Genomic DNA, 19,882 nt, shown 5'->3' on the forward strand with positions numbered 1-19,882 from the left:
AGGAACTGTCAGAAGATCAGAGAATGCTCTGCAGCCACATGTTGTCCTGCCACAGGATTTTTTTTGTAAACATGCTGGTTGATTGTCCAGCTCATATTCGAGGGGACAACTCAGTTTGGGTTAGAAATGCGTCATAGACATTCTCATTAGTATTAGATTAATATGTAACAAGTACTTTGTAACGTCAAACCAATCACATTCATTCTATTGTACAGAAATTAATCGTTTCATTTTTTTAATCTGTTTATTTTTCTTTTATATAAAACAAAACCAGTAATGTGCAATACCTGTACCAAGAAAACCACAAGACAATCTACAAACACTACAAAGATAAATCAGAGCTTCACTAAAAATCAGGAAGATGGTAGTGTTTGTACTTCCAAGATCCTTCATTAAAACTGAACCTTGTACTGTCAACATAGCATTGTATGAAACACAACAATCAACATACGTTCGTTCACTTTCCACCTTTAGGATTACCTCCATTTTTTGGAATTGACTCATTTACACAAAATTTGTCAAGCAGTAGTTCACCAAAGCAGGTTGTCGACATCCAATGTGGTCGGAGGCAAATGACAAATCTTTTAAGGCTGCTGAGCATATTGCAACAGGTCGGGAGGCTCACATGGAAGCGTGGGTGGGTGATGTCATCATGGTTAAGGTGCTGAGGCTTTGAGAGTAAGGCGTCTGAGCACTGATGGGCTCGGGGAAGGAAACAAGGAGGTACTAGGGGTGAGGTACGCATCGCCCGCAGCAAAATCAACCCGGTGCTAAAAAGGTTAGCGTGATGCATAAATTAAGTATTTTGTCGGGTGATTTAGTGGCGGGCCTTGTGTTTCAGCTGCTGCCTTCGGGATGAGCCGGAGTGGGCGGAAGGGAGCACGCGTCCACGTCCTGTTTTATCCAGCGCTGGTCTCCGGCTTGTTTCTGGTTCTCCTGCTGCTCAGTGTATTGGATCAGCAGGGCGCCCACCTGTTCCTGGTCCTTAAACGGACTGGCTTGGAAACTGGACTCCAGCCACGCTCGGTACTGTGGATAGATCGGTATAAATACAATCAATGCTCAGTCAAAACACAGCAAATAAAGATTTTGTATTTCCATTGCTGTCTGTGGTCACACAGTTTCCAAATTCTAGTCTATAGCAGTGTGTCCAACTGTTATGATTCTATTACAGTGTATTGAAACTAAAAATGGTATAATTGCAACTGGGGACAAAGATTTGCACCAGTCAGTTGTTTATCGTAGCTCAAGTAATTTACAGAGGCTTTCAAACTTCTATATCATGAACCTTGGTTATTGCGTGCCTCGGGAACATCAACTTTTATTACGTGTAGCGCCAGATGATATTTATCCTGATACAAGTAGGAGTTAGCAGGAAGAATCTGTCTTATCTAACAGGTATCCTAAAATCCAGTGGAGTTTATTTTCAATGCGGTTACTGCACCTTTCTAAAGTATCACATACAGTGAAACAATGAACGACACAGGTGACTAAAAGGGAAAAAAAAATACAATGTGTCAAATGCAGAGATGTTTCTAATAATTTGGTTATGTGACAAACGATTAGAAAAGGATCTCAAATGATGAGTGCGGTTTAACACAGATTAATACAAATACAGTACGATATTCACATGTCTGGTGACTTATCGTAATTTCAGTATACTATACATTTGTTAGGATATCACTTTGGAATGAACTTTTAGGATCATTGAAGCCACTGTAACTTTATGCAGTCACAGGATTAACACTGTACTTGAATTGCGTTTAGTTTTTTTTTTTTTTTTTATAAAACAAACGTTTCTAAATTTTGACATGTAAATACATTGAGTTTAAAGGCTAAATATAACTGAAGTGAAACTTGTACCTTGGAAGTGATTCTTTCAATTACCACTTGCCTGTATACCACCCACTTTCAGAATCACTGGTCTCAGGAGTTCCTTATACGTACACAACACTGTGAAATTTGCCGTTACGATGCAGATTCTCTCGTTTGCCCGACTCGCATTGTAAAGTCATTTCCCCTGTATTCCTCAAAATCATTGCATGCAAGATGCTGACGGTGATGCAAAGCACGTGATAAACAGTGCCCAGCTATCGCAATCACAGCAACATCCCCCACCTCCGCGGTTCCCGTTCTCAATGCAACTCAAGTCATTGGTCATTGCTACTGTAAGGGAACCATTTCCATGTACTCCGTTAATTGTCTTTTATGAAATTTTGTATTATACAGAAAAAGAAGTGGTCACTTTGGCCAGCTGCTTGCACGGTACCTCTGAGACTTGCGTGGTTTGGTACTCCTGCAGCTGCTCCTGGAAACCGCAATTGGGTCCGACAAAAGAGCGAACGGCCTTGACGGCGGTGAGACATTCCTCCCAGCTGTAATGGGTGACAGTCATCAGGTAGGCCACCACCATGGTCGTGCTTCGGGAGACACCTGCCAGGCTGAACGACACAAACGTACACACTGGCCAGTCAAAATATTAGGTACACTTTGCTTCAAGCTTCCGATAATATTTGGTCGGACTGATGTTTAGGATTGTTACGGATTAGATAGCGGACTTACCAGTGAACGAGACACGCCCCGCCATTCAGGCGACACTCGTGGATGAAGCGGATGCATTCTTTAAAATGTTGCGACCTGAGAAATGGATGGAAACACACCGATGCACACCGTTTCACATCAAATCAGGAAGCGATGGGGTGCAGTTCAAAGCATATAGTATTGCACAGCTAAAAATAGATTGCATGATTGGAATTGAGAAATGGCATCTTGAAATGAAACTACATGAATGAGGCCCTGACTTTGTGTGTTGCAGAACTGGTTTATGAGGATTCCAGTCAACGGACGATCTAATTTTCTTAAATGGATGTGACGACTTTGGCTGCAGAACGGCTACTCCAACAGAGGCTTTGCGAGCGCCGACGACAAACAAGGAAAGAGCCCTCTTTTGATTCTATAGTGTGAAGACGAAGAAGAGGGAAAAACAGCAGGTCTCTAAAAATAATTCATGTTTTAAGCACTCAAGTCTTAAGTCTCAAACAATCCAGAAAAGAAATGAACGTAAGAAAAGGCCCGCAGACATTTGTTGTGTTTGACAATCCTCCTTGCAGACGGTTGGGAAACACTGATAGCGTTTCACATAATCAAGAAGCAGAAGGCTGACCTGGCAGACTCCCGGGACCAGCTGCTGGTTACTCAACAGCAGACAAAGTAACAGTCGGCGGTGAAAATAGACACTTCTTCCTGAGACCCAAAGTCCACTTCAGAATTATGTCTCCTCAGCATTTGTTCTGTCTTCCCAGCACTGATACTTCCGCTCATCTTGTTAAATACGCAGAAATTCACCATGTGAAAGAGTATTTACGTTTTAACTAGCTGAATCTGGTAAAAAGCAACAAAAGGTGCTCGCTCTCACGATGCTGCAAAATTGGAATATCATGGCAAAAGGCAGTCGTATTGAAGTAATGTCTTCATTCTGGATCATTCTCCTGTACTGTACAATCAATTGTCATCTTTGTTTATTCTCTCAGAATTAAAATGTAACATTTCTCAATCTCAAGCAAGGCATAATGCAGCACAATGGTATGATTCCAATAAATAGAGATAGACAGCATTTTGTGTCAATGTCTTTTGATTGTTTGAGAAAACCTGCTTGGCACACGTTTTCAACCCCCCAAAACCCCTTTTTGAGAAATCAAAATTTGTATTAGCATGGTTGAAAATCATGGCTTTATAAAGGCAAGTAAAAAATCACTACCACAACATTGCAATTTTAGTTTATAATAGAAAATTAGAATTTTCCTTCGATGGGGCTAAACGATGTGCCCACAAAAGTCATGTTTAAAAAAAAATATATATATGCACACACTGATAGATATGAATTTAAAAATATACTTTGTTATTGAATGCTGTTAACATGCCAAATGGCCATAAAAAGATATGAGCCACTCAATCAATTAAAAAACAACAACAATATTTCAGTCAAATTGAGGAAACGTGGAAGTGACTGATAGCGAAAGTGAAGTTACTTGAGTCGTGATGATCACACTTCATTAAAAGTTAACAAAACAAAAAAATAACATTTTATGTCACGAGATACAGGGTTAATTTTTCCCTTTAAGAATTTTTTCATGAACCGTCTTCCATTGCCTTAGAGTCACCCTTTCACGGCCATTGCGAGTTAAGTTACCAAACATGGCTCCTTTCCGTATAAAGGGGCGACACATAGCCATGTTCGTGTCAATATCAATTTAATAGGGAGAGAAAAAAAAAAAAAAGGAACTGAAATCAGGGTTGACTTGACATCCGTACCACATCATCGACGTTAGAGCTGCACGAAGCACTAAACGAACAGTAGCTTGGAGCTTATGCAATGGGAGGGGCCTCCTCGCCAGTGGCGAGCACGGCGGGGAGGCAGTTGGCCTCCCGACTCAGATTAGGCAGAATGGAGATTGTGACAGAGTGGGGCTCATTAAAGCGTAAAGGGTGGTCAAAGGCAACAGCCAGATGTCACTGAGGTTTCCTTCCTCTGCTGCCTGAGGGAAGGTGCCCGATTGCGACACTGGAGGTCAGAGCTCTCCGGGCCCTTCGGCAACATCCATCCGAGCCACAAAGCTCCATTTCTTATCGACTTGCAGTCGAGCTCTGAGGCAGAAGTTCCATTACGTTTAAAGAAATTGAAATAGAAGAGCGAGGGAAAACATTTTGAAAGTCCGCCATGACAGTGGACAGAGCCTCGGCACTGGTGAGGCTGCTTTAGAAATGCTATTGGAATATAAACCCAGTTGGGCTCTGAGGTCTGCAAAATCGGGTCGATTAGTTGAGCCTGGAGTTCAAAGCAAACTGGAAGGCGGGGCTTGTGCTGTGCGTTCGGTCCAACATGAGTCAAGCGAGAGTTGCATTAACAGAACCTACGTGGAGATGAATATAAACACGGTGACTCATGGGACTACTGCAAGGGTGGAGGGCCAGCTCATGATGCTTTCGACATGAATAAAGTGACAAATGGAATGACACCATCGAGCTCAGTTCGAAACATTGGTAGACAATCACCAAAAAATATACAGTGATGAATAACAGCAGTACCTTTTTTATGTAATGAGATTTGGCCAGCTAATAGAATGATTTGTTGACAATAGGCAAGTTATTAAGTAAGGAAAAAATAAAACAAAACTTTAAAAAATATAAAAATAAATTGAACAATAAAATAAGAATAAATAAAACAAAACCAATTTGCTTGATTCAAACCTAAGGTACTTTTAAATATGAGAAAAAATGTCAGAAGAAGAATTGATTGTGTGTGCGTGTTTTCTACTCACAGATTCTGGCTAGAGGCGTCGGCTGCGTGAATACAAAGGTAAGTCTTGTCCTGCAGATAATCATCATGAGAAAATAATGTTACGCCTCAGAGCAGTTGTAACCCCCAGAAAAGGTTTTTGTAAAACAAATACTGCCTGTTGCGTATATGTGTTATAGTATGATTAAGTGTATGATTATTATGATGACAACATATCAAACCTTGCCCGACAGAACCTACCGTAAATAAATGGGAACCATAAAAGTAATGCATTTTCTGAGAAGACATCTTATTCATATGGTATGCTGAAAATGTGTTGTTTTCGAAGGTTGCAGACCTCCTTGCAAGACATCTTCAAGATGACACCCAAGCTCACAATATAGGCCAGAAATGTCACTTCTACTTCTGTTTTAATGATTTATTTGTCAAAGATGAACTTTCGCAGATGAAATAAGCAAACTAAGTCTGTGTCTGAACTATATTGTGGTTGTCTATTAGTTTTAGTTTCTTAGGTACACCCACCACCTGAACGTCATACAAAAGGTTGTGCAAGAAATTCTGCTTTTACGAAATAACCAAATTATTACAAACGGCTTTCAGTAATATGCAGTACAGTTCCGCGCCAACAAAATAATCGTCACTGTTAAACGACACCCATCTAATTGTGTCAACAAAAAGTCAACATTGCTACAAATGTAAAATGATGGATTGGCTATGTTATATCAATATATGATGACATACAATGACATATTAGTTGTGCACTACGCGTACACTCTTGCACCAACTACAGCTCAACACTTCCCTCTGCTGGTTAAAGAAACCTCAGACTTTTGGAAGTTGTATTGTATTGAATGTATTTGGTTCAGCAAGTGTTTTGGAGATGGCGATACTTGTATTTCACTAACCTCAAATACGGGCCGGGCATTGTTGTACACAGAGAGGATGTGGGTGATGCCATTCTGTGATAGGCTTTGCCGGTTTTCTGCATCTAGATCAAATACAAGGGGAAGTGGGTGCTAACAGCACGATTGAGTCACAACACCTGAATTCCGATGAAAATCCTTCTTATTGAATAAGACACAAACATAAGGAACAATTAAATACAAATTTTACTCTCACAAACAAAGGAGTCAAAATTATATTCCCAAAAGGGAAGAAATGAAGGCTCTGCTTCATCTGCTGCTTTTTTTTCCCAGCAGAGAGCACCTATAAATGGATGGCACCATCACAACATTTCCTTTTAAAATTGGGTCTATGAATTGAGAATAACTTGTGCAAACAGAATAAAATCTTCATTAGTAGAAACCATTGCAAAAAGTTGATATTATTCTTCACTTTTTTAAAAGAAATAAAGTTAAATCCCGCAAAAGGACAAAAAAAAAAATGACATGGACGTCTTTCTTACCTCTTATATTCCCAAGGTACAGGCCATCAACAACCTGTGAAGCACAAGTCACAGACATGTTGTACTCTTCTTAGTCTCTGCATGATAGTCAGGCTTCAAATGGTTACCCTAAAAAGGAACAAATGTTCCAAGCTCAGCCTGATTGGATTTGAGGCTTAAAGCTTAAGAACCAAGCACGGGAAAGGCAACTATCCCCCCCACCCCAGGGACATACAAGGCCTTAAACGCTGAAGTGTCATCCTCAAGAAGTGATGCGAGGGAAAGACACTGGACAGACTCCAAAAGAATGGTGCTCAAACTTTTTACAAGAAGTACCACCTCAAAAAATAATTACCTCTCCAGGTACATAATGGTCAAAACCGCATGTTGCAGGCCAAGTTTTACTCCGAATACATGTATTATAATCCCCTGTAAAATGATGTACAATTTCAACATTAACAGTTTTTGCATGATTTGAATGAGGCAAAATAACGTGCTTTTCCTTTCGAATATATTGTTACAATCATTTGTTTCAGATGTACTGTAATTATTTTCTGTATAAAAATATCATTTGGTGTTCAAAAAGTCTTTTTTCAAACTTGAGTCAAAAAGTATTTTTTCAAACTTGAGTCTTGAAAAAGAGGTTGTTGTCTTATAATCGGGGTCGTCTTATATTCAGGCCAATACGGTAAAGTAAAATCAGCAGGTTCACCGAAAACAGATGTCTAATATTGATTTGACCCCCATTTGAGTCATCATTCAAGGGTCAGAGGTCAGATGGTGGCCACAGCATGTTAACCTAAGTGAAATTGACTGAAAACAAAGTTGATCTGATTCGGCATATACCAAACATGTCAGTGATTTACTTAATTTCTTCATTTAAACTAGCAACCTAAACTGGAATTGCTTATCAAATTGCTCTTGTACGAATGAAATGTAAGGCAAATCTGATTCATGCACAGGGTGTTTTTGCTTATCTTGTTGCTTATACCAATGAAACCAATAGCATTCGCTTAGTTAAAAAGTTTTAGTGACTTGTCACGCGTATTTGTGCACTCTGCAACGTTACCGGATGTAACCAGAAATGCATCACATTGCAATACTTAGCATGTCTAACAAGTCAAGCTTGCACTCGAACATATAATCTCTCAATCGTCAACACCAAACGGAAGACAAATTTAACACTTCGCCCGCAAGAGTAAAGCATGAAAAACACTTTTAAATTTAGTACCTTATTCATTCCATTGCCCATGGCGGCTAGTCGTTGTGTATGGTGATTATCCGAAAGTGGCACGATCGGATTGTGGCTCTAAAATACAAGACTGGGTAAAATTTCGAATTATTAAATTACATGTATTTACGGGTGAATGACACAAATAAATTACAAAAGCTGAAGGAGAAATAAGGTTGCACTCCAGCCTTACAACGTGAAACGTCGACTTCCGGTGTTACATGTCAAGTTGCTCCCATGTTATCTTGCTCCCCGTCTCGAGTTACGACTGTTATTGTAAGGCGAGTTGCGCAATTTTGTGTTTCGCGACTGCAGATTCGTCACAGCGACATCGAACTTCCCTGATTCCAAAACTGTTCAAATTCTCAGTAAAAACGCTGAACGAAACGTCTCATTTGCATTTCCGACTGGTTGCAAAAATAGCAAACACTAAAATAAAATATTTGAAAAAAAAATAGAAAAGTCATCAATGGGATTTGAACTCATGACGCAAAGAAATAAGAATAATTTACTTGGCAGAGACTTAACCGATGTGCTATTGTACCTAGTGTTAGTGAATATAAAAAAACAATGTCACTAGTGTAGCAGAGTTAAGGCTGGAGTTCAGGTCTCTGGTCTATTCGCGAGCTGCTCCATTAAGCCATATAGTGTACGTACCTTCCATTGACTGCAAGTGAAGATTACATAGTGTAGTGCTTAGTGCTCTGGCCTCTCACCCCAGTGACCTGAGTTCAAATATCAGTGGGACCAAAAAAAAGAATATATTGCAACACAGGGTTAGGATTGGGCTGGGGAATGTGTATTAAGAAAATTACTCAAAATTAATATTGTATAGCAGGCCAGCTTTGGTGCACATGAGCATGTTTTAGCAGTATACAACAAAGATTTGGCAAAGATAGCAGCCAAAAACGCACCGAGAGATTTATGATAGTATGTTTTCACAAAATGCTTTGTCCATAATCCTCCCACACCCCCGGACACATATAATGTGGATTCGTATTTTTAGATTTATTTTATTTCTGTACTATACAATGAACATAGGAGGAAGAGGTCTTCCACAATGACCACACACTGAGGTAATGTGGATGGATAATTAATACAGTAATGCAGGCATTATTGGATCTTTCCATTGGTCTGCTTTTGATTTCGAATGTGAGACATGGTCCGGTTGTTCTTTACTTCTTCCACTGCTTGTTTTCGTAGTCCCACTTTGATGACAGGCCTTCCACAGGGTTCATTCTCATGTCCAGCATCCTCTGCAGCTCTTTCTCCTTGAACTCAAGCTCAAATGTGTGAGGAACTGGTCCATACACTGAAAGACACACAAAAAGTGACTTATAAACAACTGTGTAATTATCAATATTACAGTGTCACCTCGGTTAACGAACACAATCCATTCCGTCAAGTCGGTCCCTATCTGAAAAACAATGAATAAAACAAAAATAATAAAAGAAATTGAAATCAAAAGAAAATAAAAAAAAAACGATAAGTTATAATACAGAACAAATTGCGTCAAATACACATATTAAAAAAAAAAAAAAAGGGGTGGGGAAACTTAGCGTTAACAGAGGTTCTACTGTATTTTCTTTGAATTTTAGAAAACACACTGTATTATTCTCGTTAGAATGTTTACCACTTACCATGCTTCCTCTGCCAGAACACCACAAGCCCAGTGAGGCCAAAGAAGAAAAAGATCCCACCAACCACAGTCTTCCACTGAGACGATCCCTGGTTCATCTCAGCAAAGCTCTGCTTGAAGCTGATGCGGTACACTGAATGGGGAGCAATTGAATGAAACGTTAATATGCATAAACGCAACATTTGATTGGTTTCAAGTGTGTCAGGCCAAGATATAAACGGTGATGCAAAATCTTACATGCGATCTTCTCCTCATTGGAGAGGTCAGTCCATAAGCCTTTCTCCTTCTCCTTGAGCGACTGCTGCTCTGTGCTCAGTTCCTGCACATAGCTGATATCGGGAAGGGGGTTCTCCCGAGTGTCAAAGTAGGCAGGGAGAGTGTAGCTCTCCACTTTTGCGACACCTGCTGGAATGAACACAAAATCCTTAAAGTCACGGAGATTTAAGAAATGGACCGTATAATAAAACATCTGTCAATTTCTGTTTTGACACCTCCAATCAAAAATGTGTTTAATGTAGCAATAAAAACTTTACCAAAAGAGGTGTAGTATTTACTTGCTTTTTTTCCCAAGTGGACCAAACCCCCCAGCAATTAAGGCAGTGTTTATTGGGAGGTGTGCTCATAGTGCATCAAATATTATACCGCACAGGTCACATGAAATTATATGAATTAACTCATAATGAGAGACGATTTAGATGATTAGATTTGTTATTTTAAACAACACAGATCTAACACTAGCAAATACCACACGTTTAACTTCCTGTCACAGAATGAAAATGTATCAACATGTTTGCTAAGCATGTTAAAGGTTGAAACAACTTGACCATTTTTGCAGTTTGTATTTGTTGTCACTTGTTTTTGCCAAATGTTCAACTACGCTATTGGCTAACAATAAGTGATATACAATATCATATACGATAATCACCATGACTGCCGCGTAAGCAAACAGATGTGGAAATGGCACGTTTGCCAACAAGACTCAGGGCTCTGGTTGCCAGCATTCTGCGGAATAAAAATACAACGTACATTACTCATACATAATGTCATGGTTGTTATGCAAACATGATGTAAACAGCACGTAAATATTAAGACACTTCAGGGGCAAACACTTAAACGCAACCTACACATTAAGTGCACTCGCAGTAATACGAAATCAAGACATGAATATTGACAAGGTAATGATGCCCTTGATTGACACCCACTCTGCAAGAAAACAACTCGTAGATGAAATATGAGTTTTTTTTAAAAGTACTATAGAAACAATAGTTTTAATTCGTCTGATCATAATTATACAAATTGTTAGAGACGACTTCAAATAAATGTCTCAGTTGTACCTTTTGAAATGACGCCTCCGAGTAAACAGCAAGATTACCTCAAGTGCATTAAAATACTGGCAATCGTATCATTGTGGTATCTCGCCGATATTCTAACACAACCTTTAAAAACAAATTTGGTGACAATAATAATCAAATGCTGACTTGAAACATTTAGGTTATAGCCGTGGTGTCTGGCTAACGTTAGCATTAGCCGCACAGGCAAGGTCAAAGCACCGCTGCTTCTTTGAATAACATCGCTTTTGCAATTGACCGTGTAATACAACATAATGTATGATGGGGAACTCATTTCCTTGGTGGGCAGTGTCTTAGCACGAGGCGGTGGGGGTAAAACCTGAAAACACGAAGGACGCACCAAGTCAAACGTCGCTGCTAAATGCTAACAGCTCGCGCTAGCTTCAATGGGCTTTGACAAAGTCACCCGTGTGCTGTTGCCTAGTGCAGCCAAAAGTGGCAACACAAGTAAGTACGGTCTGTACAATTAAAAAAATGAACATTGATAAAATGAAACATTTTGAAAAATGAATACGAACAGGCAAGAAACAAGAAAGATGTAAATAAAAATCTTACGGGACTATCCTTGCAGCCTTGCGCCTAGATCCTCAAAGGAAGTGCAATCGACCGGAAGTAGTTCATTGTCAAAAAATAGTTTGCCGTTTACGACCTTAACGTCGTTTTACGGTACATCATTTTGGTTAACGGCCGCACCGGTTTTTGACAACCAGTAGTGTGCTCGGACGTTCGGACGTATCATAAGATCAAGTTTACGCTTAGCTCACTTGTCGATCTTGTTTCAAACGGAATCATTTCTAATTGATATCAACGGTATCCCATTGTTTTGGCAGAATTTAAATGTTACGCTTATATAGAAACTTAACCATATGGTGTGCTACTTTTCTACTATGCGATATAATTAGCTAACTTGCCCAAAGTATTTTTACGTCGTTTAGTACGAAAGCCTGTCCAATTCCTCCACGATCATGCCTATTCAGCTGACAAGTCAAGCTTACTGTAAAATGCTCCTGCACGCCGCGAAGTATCCGCACAGCGCCGTCAACGGGTTGTTGGTTGCAGAAAAAGACAAGGAGAGAAAGAAAGACAATTACCAAGATCCAGTCTTGTGTGTGGACTGCGTGCCACTCTTCCATGGCACTCTGGCTCTTGCACCAATGCTAGAAGTTGCTTTAACATTGGTGAGTCCTTTTGTTTTCCCTCTCACTCTTTACACCCAGGTACATGTGGGCATGTAAATTCGAGCCACTGCTCCTCCGCCTTGAGATGAGCCAGATGAGGTGGCTCGGGTATCTGATTAGGCGTCTTCCCATGTGAGGTGTCGCGGGCATGTTTCATCGGCAGGAGACCCATGGGACTACCCAGTTTACACTGACAAGACTATGTCTCTCAGATAGCTTGGGAAGCGCTGGAAGAAGTGGCTGGAGAGAGGGAACTTTGGGCTTTCTTACTGACCCTCGAAGTGGTAGATGATGGATGGATGGATGAAGCCACTGTAACATGCACAGTTTGAACATTTAATTCCGTGATTCTTTTGCCTACCACAATATGCCACACAAGGATTTTAGGATATGAGGATTAATGCTATAGGACATTTCACAAGACGTCACACATGCTTCTGGATAGCAAAAAAAAAAAAAAAAAAAAAAAAGAGTTATATTATTCTTATTAACCAACCCCTCGATGTCTGTTCTTCTCAGATTGACACTTGGTGTAAAGAAAACAATTATGTCATTGTTGGATACTATCAAGCAAATGAACGCACGAAGGATTCAAGGTATTGAACCCCTTCTTTTGAATATCTACTTAAAACACATGCACTACTTTTGTAGTTTTTCATCTTCTCCATTGCAGACCCAACCAATTTGCGGAAAAAGTGGCAGCAAGGATTTCGGAATGCTTCAGTGAAGCTGCAATTGTTATGGTAAATGAATATATAATTTTCTTGTCTTCGTTACCGCTACTTTATGTAACAATACTGTACAGTAGACCCAAGTTCGCCTCCATTTGTTGTTCCGTAGCCTCTTACAACTGCATGCGTTGTTTTGCTGTATTCTGTAGTATTATTTTAAAAATGAGTGGAGTAATGCTGTGTAGGGCTGAGCCAAGATTAAAAAGAGTGTACACAATTAACATTCCTGAGTACCTGCGGGTCTTTAAAGTCTTAAAAGGTATTGAATCCATGAGTCTAAAAAGGTGTGCAAACTTGTGCAACAATTGTTATGTCTGCTCTCCAAAAAAAAAAAAAAATCTTAATTGAGTTGTACAGGTTACAGGTCACATCAATAATGGATATTTTTTTATTTTTATTTTTTAAACAACTTACTTGGGTTACATCTATTAATATCAGATAAAGCTGGCAGTTGAACTTGGGTGTGTAAACATTTTAAATCCACTGCAACTTTGGTGTTTATTCTCAGGTGGACAGCAGCAGATTAAAAATGAGCTGCCGTGAGCCCATTGTGCTCATTTACGATCTTCATGAAAATAAGTGGAAAAGCAGGGATGTCAATATGTAAGTGTCTCCTGTACTTCATTCATTCGGCATTCAAATCAAATAATGCTTCAAATGATAACTAACCCTGTTTGCCCACTTTTCCAGCGACTCCTTCGAGGACTGGAGCGAAGCGCAAAAGATCACGTCAGCTCTTCTAGAGGGAAGGTCCTACGAGAACTTGATTGACTTTGACAATCATTTGGACGACCTCAGGAACGACTGGACCAACCCGGTCATTAACAAGTCTGTCCTGGACTTGTGTTGAGACCGTCGGCCGTGCAGTCTTAACAAGCGCGTGGAGATGGCTGCCATTGCTACTTGTGGCACAGGAGCACACGATGCTCAACCCAGTCCCGGTTCCACTTGAGGTTTTGGTACTGTCCAGAATATGTGGAAGACCGACCTTTTTTTAGGCCAACCGATCTCAAGGGCAAGCACCTGATTGTGCACTTTGCGCAGGCATTGCAGACATAATGTGGCTCAATGCATTTTTTGGAGAATGAGAATGATGTGTCTTTATTCATAGTGCTAAAATGATTCATTCATTAATATTTGATCGATTTTGTTCTTCTGAAGTAGCCATACCGAGGTAAAATCCCTAATACAGCGGTGCCTCAACATACAAATTTAATTTGTTCGGTGACGCAAAACATTTGTACTCCAATCATCTTTAACTATTGAAATGAATGTAAATGTTATTACTAACCTATTTCAGAGGGGAAAAAAAGGTCTTTTAAACAAGAAAAATAGCAACTCAATAATTTACTTTATAAAACAAACAACAGTGAGATAATTAAATGGATTGTAAAGAATGAAACTGTTTTGGGCACTTTTTTGCATCAATTCAGTCGACATTGTGCTTCAACTTCTGCACCTCTTGGGCACATGAAGACATTATAATACAGATAAAGGCACACACAAGAGTTTCACTGATGAATCAGGAAGATGCAGTCTTTTTTTTGCATAGTGAAAAGAATAGATGAGGGTGTATTGTTATATTGTTTGTCTACATTTGTTATTCAAATATAGTAGCTGTTGCCTAAGGACCCTTAGGCAATGTGTTATAACCATAACACATGCTATTTGTTAGCCTGTTGTCATTTTTGCATTATGTGTTAGCATTAAGCTCACAGGATTTAGTGGCTCTGTAAACATGTAGTTTTCTGTTTAGTTTTACAGTCAACTAACTACAATTCAATGTCAATCATCTTGAAGATTTGCTTGCTGTCAAAGAATTGAATTCACTGCCACACCATATTGTGCTTGCAAGTCAGAAAAAGTGGCTAACTGGTGGATTGTATGTTAAACAAAACTCCTGTGTCGGGTCTCAAGGACCCATTGCAAATGATTTGATTGAAATGATTGGTGGGAAATTACTACTGACATATGATTACCATTTTTTTGTGTCTTTACACCTCTAAAACATGTTTTAAAGCGATGACTGTACTGTTTTCTTTTGTACACGCACCAGCAATTACACTGATACTTTTTCAAATTATTGCGTACTCTTCTCAAGATCATAGAAATATATAACTTTTGTTTTACCTCATTTGTTTGCTTTGTTACCTATTAATGTATAGTTGCCTAATAGACCCCTCTTGATTCTACCTTCTAAATATTATTTGTAGGAATGAATGTGTTTTGCTTTGATTTATGTTGCTTAAAATAAAGAGAAATTCATTTCACATTCAATATTTTGGATGATTAAATATGGATTGGTAAGTGACTTCCTACTGAGTTCGTCAAACAATACTTACACAATACTTGAGTTTCAAGTATAAACACCATCCCAAGGAATACAATTTGTTTCAAACAGCCCACAAATACTAATAAACGTGGGAGTGACTACGGGTGGGCTGTGGTGAAAATCTGCGCAACCATTCCCCCAAAATAAACGATTTACCTTGGCCTGTCTTTTACTTTGGCATAGCTTGCACAACACTGACATCTGGTGGTGTCTTCTCATATCTGACGCGACGCTTCCTCTTGCTTGTCCACCAGATGCTTGTAGGTACGTCATCTTATCTGCCACATTGAATGTGTCACATATGCATCAGGATGACTGTGAAGACAAATATTGTATTAGAATATCATTATTAAATATCTACTCTGTGTCTATAATAACCAAACTAAGTGTAATGTTGATTTTCTGGATTAAGAGCTGCAATTGTTTATATTTAATTGTCACTGATGGGGGTTTTTTTTTCCAATGCATGCGCATCAGTTTACCTTTTAAATAATAAAAGTGACACTATTTTCTAGTTTAATATAAGAAAAAAATAGGGGGCTTGAACGGATTTGTGATATTTCTATTCATTTTATTCGGTAAATTATTGCAGTCGATTATTTAAGTAATACAATACAAAAAAAGGTTCGATCATTCTATGAGATTTGATTCGAACCATAGTGCGCTGGTTTGCCAAATCCAATATGGCGGCGGTAACAACGTCCAAATAATCTTGAAAAGCGCTATCTAGAAATCATGTAGGGTCTACGTCACTACTACACGTATGGCAACGTTTAGCCAATCACCGCTCTTCATCTCCATGTTGTTTTTGTTTTCTGTCTCTGGCCGGCGCGGGAAAGTTGATGCTAGCAATGACAGGCTAGCAAAGTTTTCGGATGCTGTTCTTCTCTGTCTAAGTAGACAACTATGGACCCTTCAGAAGTCGAGTTCCTCGCCGAGAAGGAGTTGGTGAAGATAATACCAAACTTTAATCTAGACAAGTTATATTTGATCGGGGTGAGTACGATTACCTTAACGATCATCTTGTTAGATAGTAGTCAAAACAATTGCAGTGTGTTGATGCTCGCAGGGGGACCTGGGACCTTTTAATCCCGGTTTGCCGCTGGATGTCCCCGTGTGGCTGGCCCTCAACCTCAAACAGAGACAAAAATGTAGAGTCGTTCCTCCGGACTGGATGGATGTTGGTAAGATATAACATTGCTGTGTAATTCAAGTCAAAGCTATTCTGTTCCATGGGTGGTGGTGGTGGTGGTGGTGGCGGTGATGATGATGATGATGATGATGGGTATTTAAAATGCAGTCGCTGGCAGTCATTTTAAAATAAAAAATACACACAAACCTGGGAATGAACGTTTGTATTCTTAAAGCATTTAAATACGTTGAATATAATTAATTTTTAATTGTTTAGATTGTACCTAGTTTCAATGATTGAGTCTCACCTGCTATGTTGTCACAGTAACTGTATTTGTGCCGTTCCCATGATTGCAGAGAAACTTGAGGCGATGAGAGATCTTGAAAGGAATGAGGCTGCCTTCACACCTGTTCCCAGTCCATACTACATGGAGCTGACCAGATTGCTGCTCAACCAGTGAGTCAGAAAACAATCATCCCCAGCCAACACATTTGTTTCAGGTGATTCGTAGCAGTCTTTCAAACACAATCGTGTTTTTTGTCTGATCTTCACAGTGCGTCGGACAACATCCCTAAAGCAGATGAGATCCGTACGCTAGTTAAAGATATCTGGGACACGCGCATTGCCAAACTTCGCCTGTCTGCAGACAGCTTCATCAGTCAGCAGGAAGCTCATGCCAAGGTCAGCACATATCTTGTATTTTGAGGCAGGGGTCCCCTGGCAAGAACGAAGCTCAGTTTGTTTTTCCTCTTTGACAGCTGGACAACCTGACTCTGATGGAGATCAACACCATTCGAGGGTTCCTCCTCGATTCGCTCAACTGCATGTACAAACTACGCTCTAATCTGCAGTCGGGATCCAGTAAAGGACAGAGTGCAGATTATTGAAGGACACTCCTGGGTGCTCCAATCAATAAGGAATTAAGCATCGTTGAGGCGGCAGTGATGGGCTTGTTTTTACTATAATAATCACTCTCCAAATGTCTTTGGTGATATCTATTCCACTTGTGCTTGCCCATTTTAGGACCCTATACTGTACATGAATTAAATAAATACAATGTGTGTGTGCTGAAATGTGATGAGTGATTTTTTTTTTTTTCCCTTTTAGTTAGTTAGTCAAGCATTGAATTCATTATCTTCCACCAGTGTGGCACGATTACAGAGAAGCACATGAAAACTAGTTAACTAGTATTGAATTTTGCCTCAATAGTAACAATTTCCATATCAGCTTCCGTTAGACAGAGAGACCAAGGTATATGAGCATTTTTGAAATATTTTATTTTCTTTTTTTGTCTGAAATCACAGCCATATATTCATAAATACCTAATTACTACATTCAACAAAGAATATATTACATTACAATGGATTGAAACGAACAATTCTTTTGAAAACAGGATTTCACAGCATCTAGACATCCTCCGCTGAGTAAATGGCGCCGTGGCGTGGCCGTGCGTGGATGGTGAGAGATGAGGTGGGGCTTACGTTGTGTACTGTGCCACCCGGTCGCGCTCACCCAGCCCTCAAACAAACAAACAGGCTGTGATGCTCCCCACTTTTTAGTTTGGGTGGATGTGAAAGGTTTGAGCTACAGTTTGATCAAAGACGGTCCAAAATAATTGAGGCACTTATTCATTTGCTGCTAATGAGGGTGTTGTGCTTCCATTTTGATGAATTGCCTTCTGCATATTTTCCAGGCAGACTTGACAGTGAAATTTAAAATCGCTGCAGGTTGCTACAAGTCTCTAGGTAGAGCCACGGACGACGCTGTAAACAGATCAGTTTGTTATTTTCAGTTTGTTACACGTTGGCATCGGATCGGATTATTAGGGATGATCCTTGGACATCGCATGAGGGATAAGATTTGGAGGCTTTTTAGCTTATTTCCATCCTGGATGGTTTTATTTCTTTTGGCTAAATCATTTGAATTTGAAATGTATTGTTTGGCACTCGGCCCCTCGTGTTTGTGGATAAAAATGCTTGGACCTGGCAAAGGCTTGTCACTTGATGCTATTCGATGCGTGTGAGGAGGAGTCTTCAGGAACCAGCAACATCAACTGGCCCCTTTACTTCATTTATTTATATATATATATATATATATATATATATATATATATATATATATATATATATATATATATATATATATATATATATATATATATATATAATAAAATAAAAAAAAATCAAGTCAAAGCCAGTCAAGTAACAAAAACTGGTTTGTGTGCACACTCCAGTGGGAGGCAAACATTTTGTTAAGTAAGCAGAGTAACTGAAATGGACGTCACGCAGCGCTATGAATAAAAAGGTGGCAAGGGCACGCGCGTCGGCACCTCATGGCGGCTCGCAGCCGCTGAAGATACCATCCTGTGTTTTCTCTCCTCTTCTCTTCAACGTGTTGTCAGAATAAGCTGTTCTGTCCAGCAGCAATACAAACACTAAAAGCAAGGCTGTCTTTTGCAAACCCCCCAAAAAAAGCATAAAAAAAAAAAAAATGGCAGGCTTTTTTTCTTTGAAAAGAACAATGATTAAAATAATAAACTTACAAAAATTCTTTTAAGTCTTCATATTATATACAATATAAGGCTGAAGCACCTTTTAAAATTCTTATTCTCAAATTGTCCTATTTTGAAATAAAACATTTTGTTAATTATTTCCCCAAAAATGTGCATTTCAACATTCTGTCCAAATTCAAATATGTCTTTGTTGTAACACAGTACCACCAGGTAGTTCTTCAGCTATTATTCTTAAGTGCATGTCCAGTTGGAACGCTCGCACTGCCGCCGCAATGACGTCACTTCCTGACTGGCCGCAAGCGTTCCTTTGGACTTTCGGAGTGTCTCTTCCCCCCCGTTGGCAGGATTGTCTGTGTTTGGGTGGCGGTGGTGAAGAAGAGGAGTGCGTGCGTGTGTGTGTGTGTGTGTGTGTGTGTGTTTGAGAGAAGCATCTTGTCCCGCCCCCTTTGCTGATCTCCTTTTGTGGCTATGTTGGCACACCTTGGCTTGTGGCCCCGACTACCCTTCCTTAACCTGCTTCTCCACCATGGAGCCCCGTAGATTGGGATAATCTGCTATTAGTCTGAGAAGAAAAGTATCTGGGAAGGGGTGGGGGTGGGGGCGTGGGGCATTGGATGTCTTTTAGTTTTAAATGGGCAGGGGGTGTCACCTGGGAGGGTAGCCCTTGTAATGTCCGCCTCTGGGCCAGTGCGTCTGTGGCAGAGTCAAACACTTCCTGAAGTGCTCCAGCTCTGATTGCAGCTTCTCTCTTTCTATGGCCAGCTTCTGCCTCTGGGACATCAGCTCCTGGAGGACCACAAAGCAGTTAGAAAACACAATTGGTGTTAAGGATGTACAACCTTTTGTATCAAGGCTCAATGCCAACACATAGTAAAAATCTGCCGGTCTGTTTACACTACGACGAATAGACTACAGATGACGGCAATTTTCGTCAAACTAATGCTCTGAATGAATCTCGGCAACTCACTTCAACAGTTCATTGACATGCAAAATAAATATAACTATATGGACCCAAAGTACTGTTTATGAATAATGGAGGTGCTGAGTTTAGCCTGGGTTGTAAGTGGAAATTACAGAGATTCATCCATGATTTTAAGG

The 19,882-nt window shown here is 39.8% G+C and overlaps 5 protein-coding genes across 9 annotated transcripts in view; 2 read left to right on the forward strand and 3 right to left on the reverse strand.

Moving 5' to 3' along the window:
• Positions 1-225: 225 nt before the first annotated feature.
• dusp22a (dual specificity phosphatase 22a) lies at positions 226-8,245 on the reverse strand. 4 transcript variants are annotated; one of them, XM_085908351.1, is made up of 8 exons: positions 8,105-8,245; positions 7,912-8,002; positions 6,702-6,735; positions 6,202-6,284; positions 5,319-5,368; positions 2,563-2,637; positions 2,270-2,441; positions 226-1,029 (listed from the first exon to the last, which is right to left on the reverse strand). In XM_085908351.1, exons 2-8 carry the CDS (start codon positions 7,930-7,932, stop codon positions 838-840), a joined length of 627 nt encoding a protein of 208 aa, XP_085764477.1. In that variant the 5' UTR covers positions 7,933-8,002; positions 8,105-8,245; the 3' UTR covers positions 226-837. The 4 variants fall into 4 exon arrangements, with proteins under 4 accessions (XP_085764477.1, XP_085764475.1, XP_085764476.1 ...); XM_085908349.1 differs by having other exon boundaries at positions 6,702-6,809; positions 8,105-8,151; XM_085908350.1 differs by having other exon boundaries at positions 7,912-8,134.
• A 663-nt stretch (positions 8,246-8,908) lies between these two features.
• Positions 8,909-11,537, reverse strand: cox4i1 (cytochrome c oxidase subunit 4I1). Of its 2 annotated transcripts, none has more exons than XM_085908014.1 (5): positions 11,455-11,537; positions 10,476-10,552; positions 9,788-9,952; positions 9,552-9,683; positions 8,909-9,223 (listed from the first exon to the last, which is right to left on the reverse strand). In XM_085908014.1, the coding sequence occupies exons 2-5, from the start codon at positions 10,549-10,551 to the stop codon at positions 9,087-9,089; spliced, it is 510 nt and encodes a 169-aa protein (XP_085764140.1). In that variant the 5' UTR covers position 10,552; positions 11,455-11,537; the 3' UTR covers positions 8,909-9,086. The 2 variants fall into 2 exon arrangements, with proteins under 2 accessions (XP_085764140.1, XP_085764138.1); XM_085908012.1 differs by having other exon boundaries at positions 9,788-9,955.
• On the forward strand, positions 11,529-14,109 carry emc8 (ER membrane protein complex subunit 8). Its single transcript, XM_085908010.1, has 5 exons — positions 11,529-12,077; positions 12,597-12,673; positions 12,751-12,820; positions 13,317-13,411; positions 13,499-14,109. The coding sequence occupies exons 1-5, from the start codon at positions 11,865-11,867 to the stop codon at positions 13,656-13,658; spliced, it is 615 nt and encodes a 204-aa protein (XP_085764136.1). The 5' UTR covers positions 11,529-11,864; the 3' UTR covers positions 13,659-14,109.
• A 1,810-nt stretch (positions 14,110-15,919) lies between these two features.
• Positions 15,920-17,343, forward strand: gins2 (GINS complex subunit 2). Its single transcript, XM_085908011.1, has 5 exons — positions 15,920-16,136; positions 16,210-16,324; positions 16,629-16,728; positions 16,827-16,953; positions 17,031-17,343. The coding sequence occupies exons 1-5, from the start codon at positions 16,047-16,049 to the stop codon at positions 17,157-17,159; spliced, it is 561 nt and encodes a 186-aa protein (XP_085764137.1). The 5' UTR covers positions 15,920-16,046; the 3' UTR covers positions 17,160-17,343.
• Positions 17,344-18,417: 1,074 nt separating this feature from the next.
• gse1b (Gse1 coiled-coil protein b) overlaps positions 18,418-19,882 on the reverse strand; it is a 119,540-nt gene continuing 118,075 nt past the window's right edge. The window contains exon 17 of the mRNA XM_085907997.1: positions 18,418-19,570. Coding sequence (XP_085764123.1) covers positions 19,430-19,570 — 141 coding nt within the window. The 3' untranslated portion in view covers positions 18,418-19,429. The remainder of the gene's footprint in view (positions 19,571-19,882) is intronic.

Source organism: Syngnathus leptorhynchus, chromosome 3 (assembly GCF_054491065.1).
Source record: "Syngnathus leptorhynchus isolate UIUO chromosome 3, UIUO_Slep, whole genome shotgun sequence".
In the NCBI taxonomy this organism is placed as follows: domain Eukaryota; kingdom Metazoa; phylum Chordata; class Actinopteri; order Syngnathiformes; family Syngnathidae; genus Syngnathus; species Syngnathus leptorhynchus.

What these genes read in the sequence shown, in the direction of transcription:
- dusp22a (XM_085908349.1), bottom strand. Translation starts at nt 6,759, where the DNA reads ATGTCTGTGACTTGTGCTTCACAGGTTGTTGATGGCCTGTACCTTGGG. An exon ending in GTACCTTGGGAATATAAGAG is followed by an intron (nt 6,285 to 6,701) that starts GTAAGAAAGACG and finishes TATTTGATCTAG; the next exon opens with ATGCAGAAAACCGGCAAAGC. An exon ending in GACGCCTCTAGCCAGAATCT is followed by an intron (nt 2,638 to 5,318) that starts GTGAGTAGAAAA and finishes TCCATTTCTCAG; the next exon opens with GTCGCAACATTTTAAAGAAT.
- emc8 (XM_085908010.1), top strand. Translation starts at nt 11,865, where the DNA reads ATGCCTATTCAGCTGACAAGTCAAGCTTACTGTAAAATGCTCCTGCAC. An exon ending in TAGAAGTTGCTTTAACATTG is followed by an intron (nt 12,078 to 12,596) that starts GTGAGTCCTTTT and finishes TGTTCTTCTCAG; the next exon opens with ATTGACACTTGGTGTAAAGA. An exon ending in AAAAGCAGGGATGTCAATAT is followed by an intron (nt 13,412 to 13,498) that starts GTAAGTGTCTCC and finishes CCACTTTTCCAG; the next exon opens with CGACTCCTTCGAGGACTGGA.
- cox4i1 (XM_085908012.1), bottom strand. Translation starts at nt 10,551, where the DNA reads ATGCTGGCAACCAGAGCCCTGAGTCTTGTTGGCAAACGTGCCATTTCC. An exon ending in CAATGAGGAGAAGATCGCAT is followed by an intron (nt 9,684 to 9,787) that starts GTAAGATTTTGC and finishes CTCCCCATTCAG; the next exon opens with TGTACCGCATCAGCTTCAAG. An exon ending in GTTCTGGCAGAGGAAGCATG is followed by an intron (nt 9,224 to 9,551) that starts GTAAGTGGTAAA and finishes TGTGTCTTTCAG; the next exon opens with TGTATGGACCAGTTCCTCAC.
- gins2 (XM_085908011.1), top strand. Translation starts at nt 16,047, where the DNA reads ATGGACCCTTCAGAAGTCGAGTTCCTCGCCGAGAAGGAGTTGGTGAAG. An exon ending in ACCAGATTGCTGCTCAACCA is followed by an intron (nt 16,729 to 16,826) that starts GTGAGTCAGAAA and finishes TGATCTTCACAG; the next exon opens with TGCGTCGGACAACATCCCTA. An exon ending in AGCAGGAAGCTCATGCCAAG is followed by an intron (nt 16,954 to 17,030) that starts GTCAGCACATAT and finishes CCTCTTTGACAG; the next exon opens with CTGGACAACCTGACTCTGAT.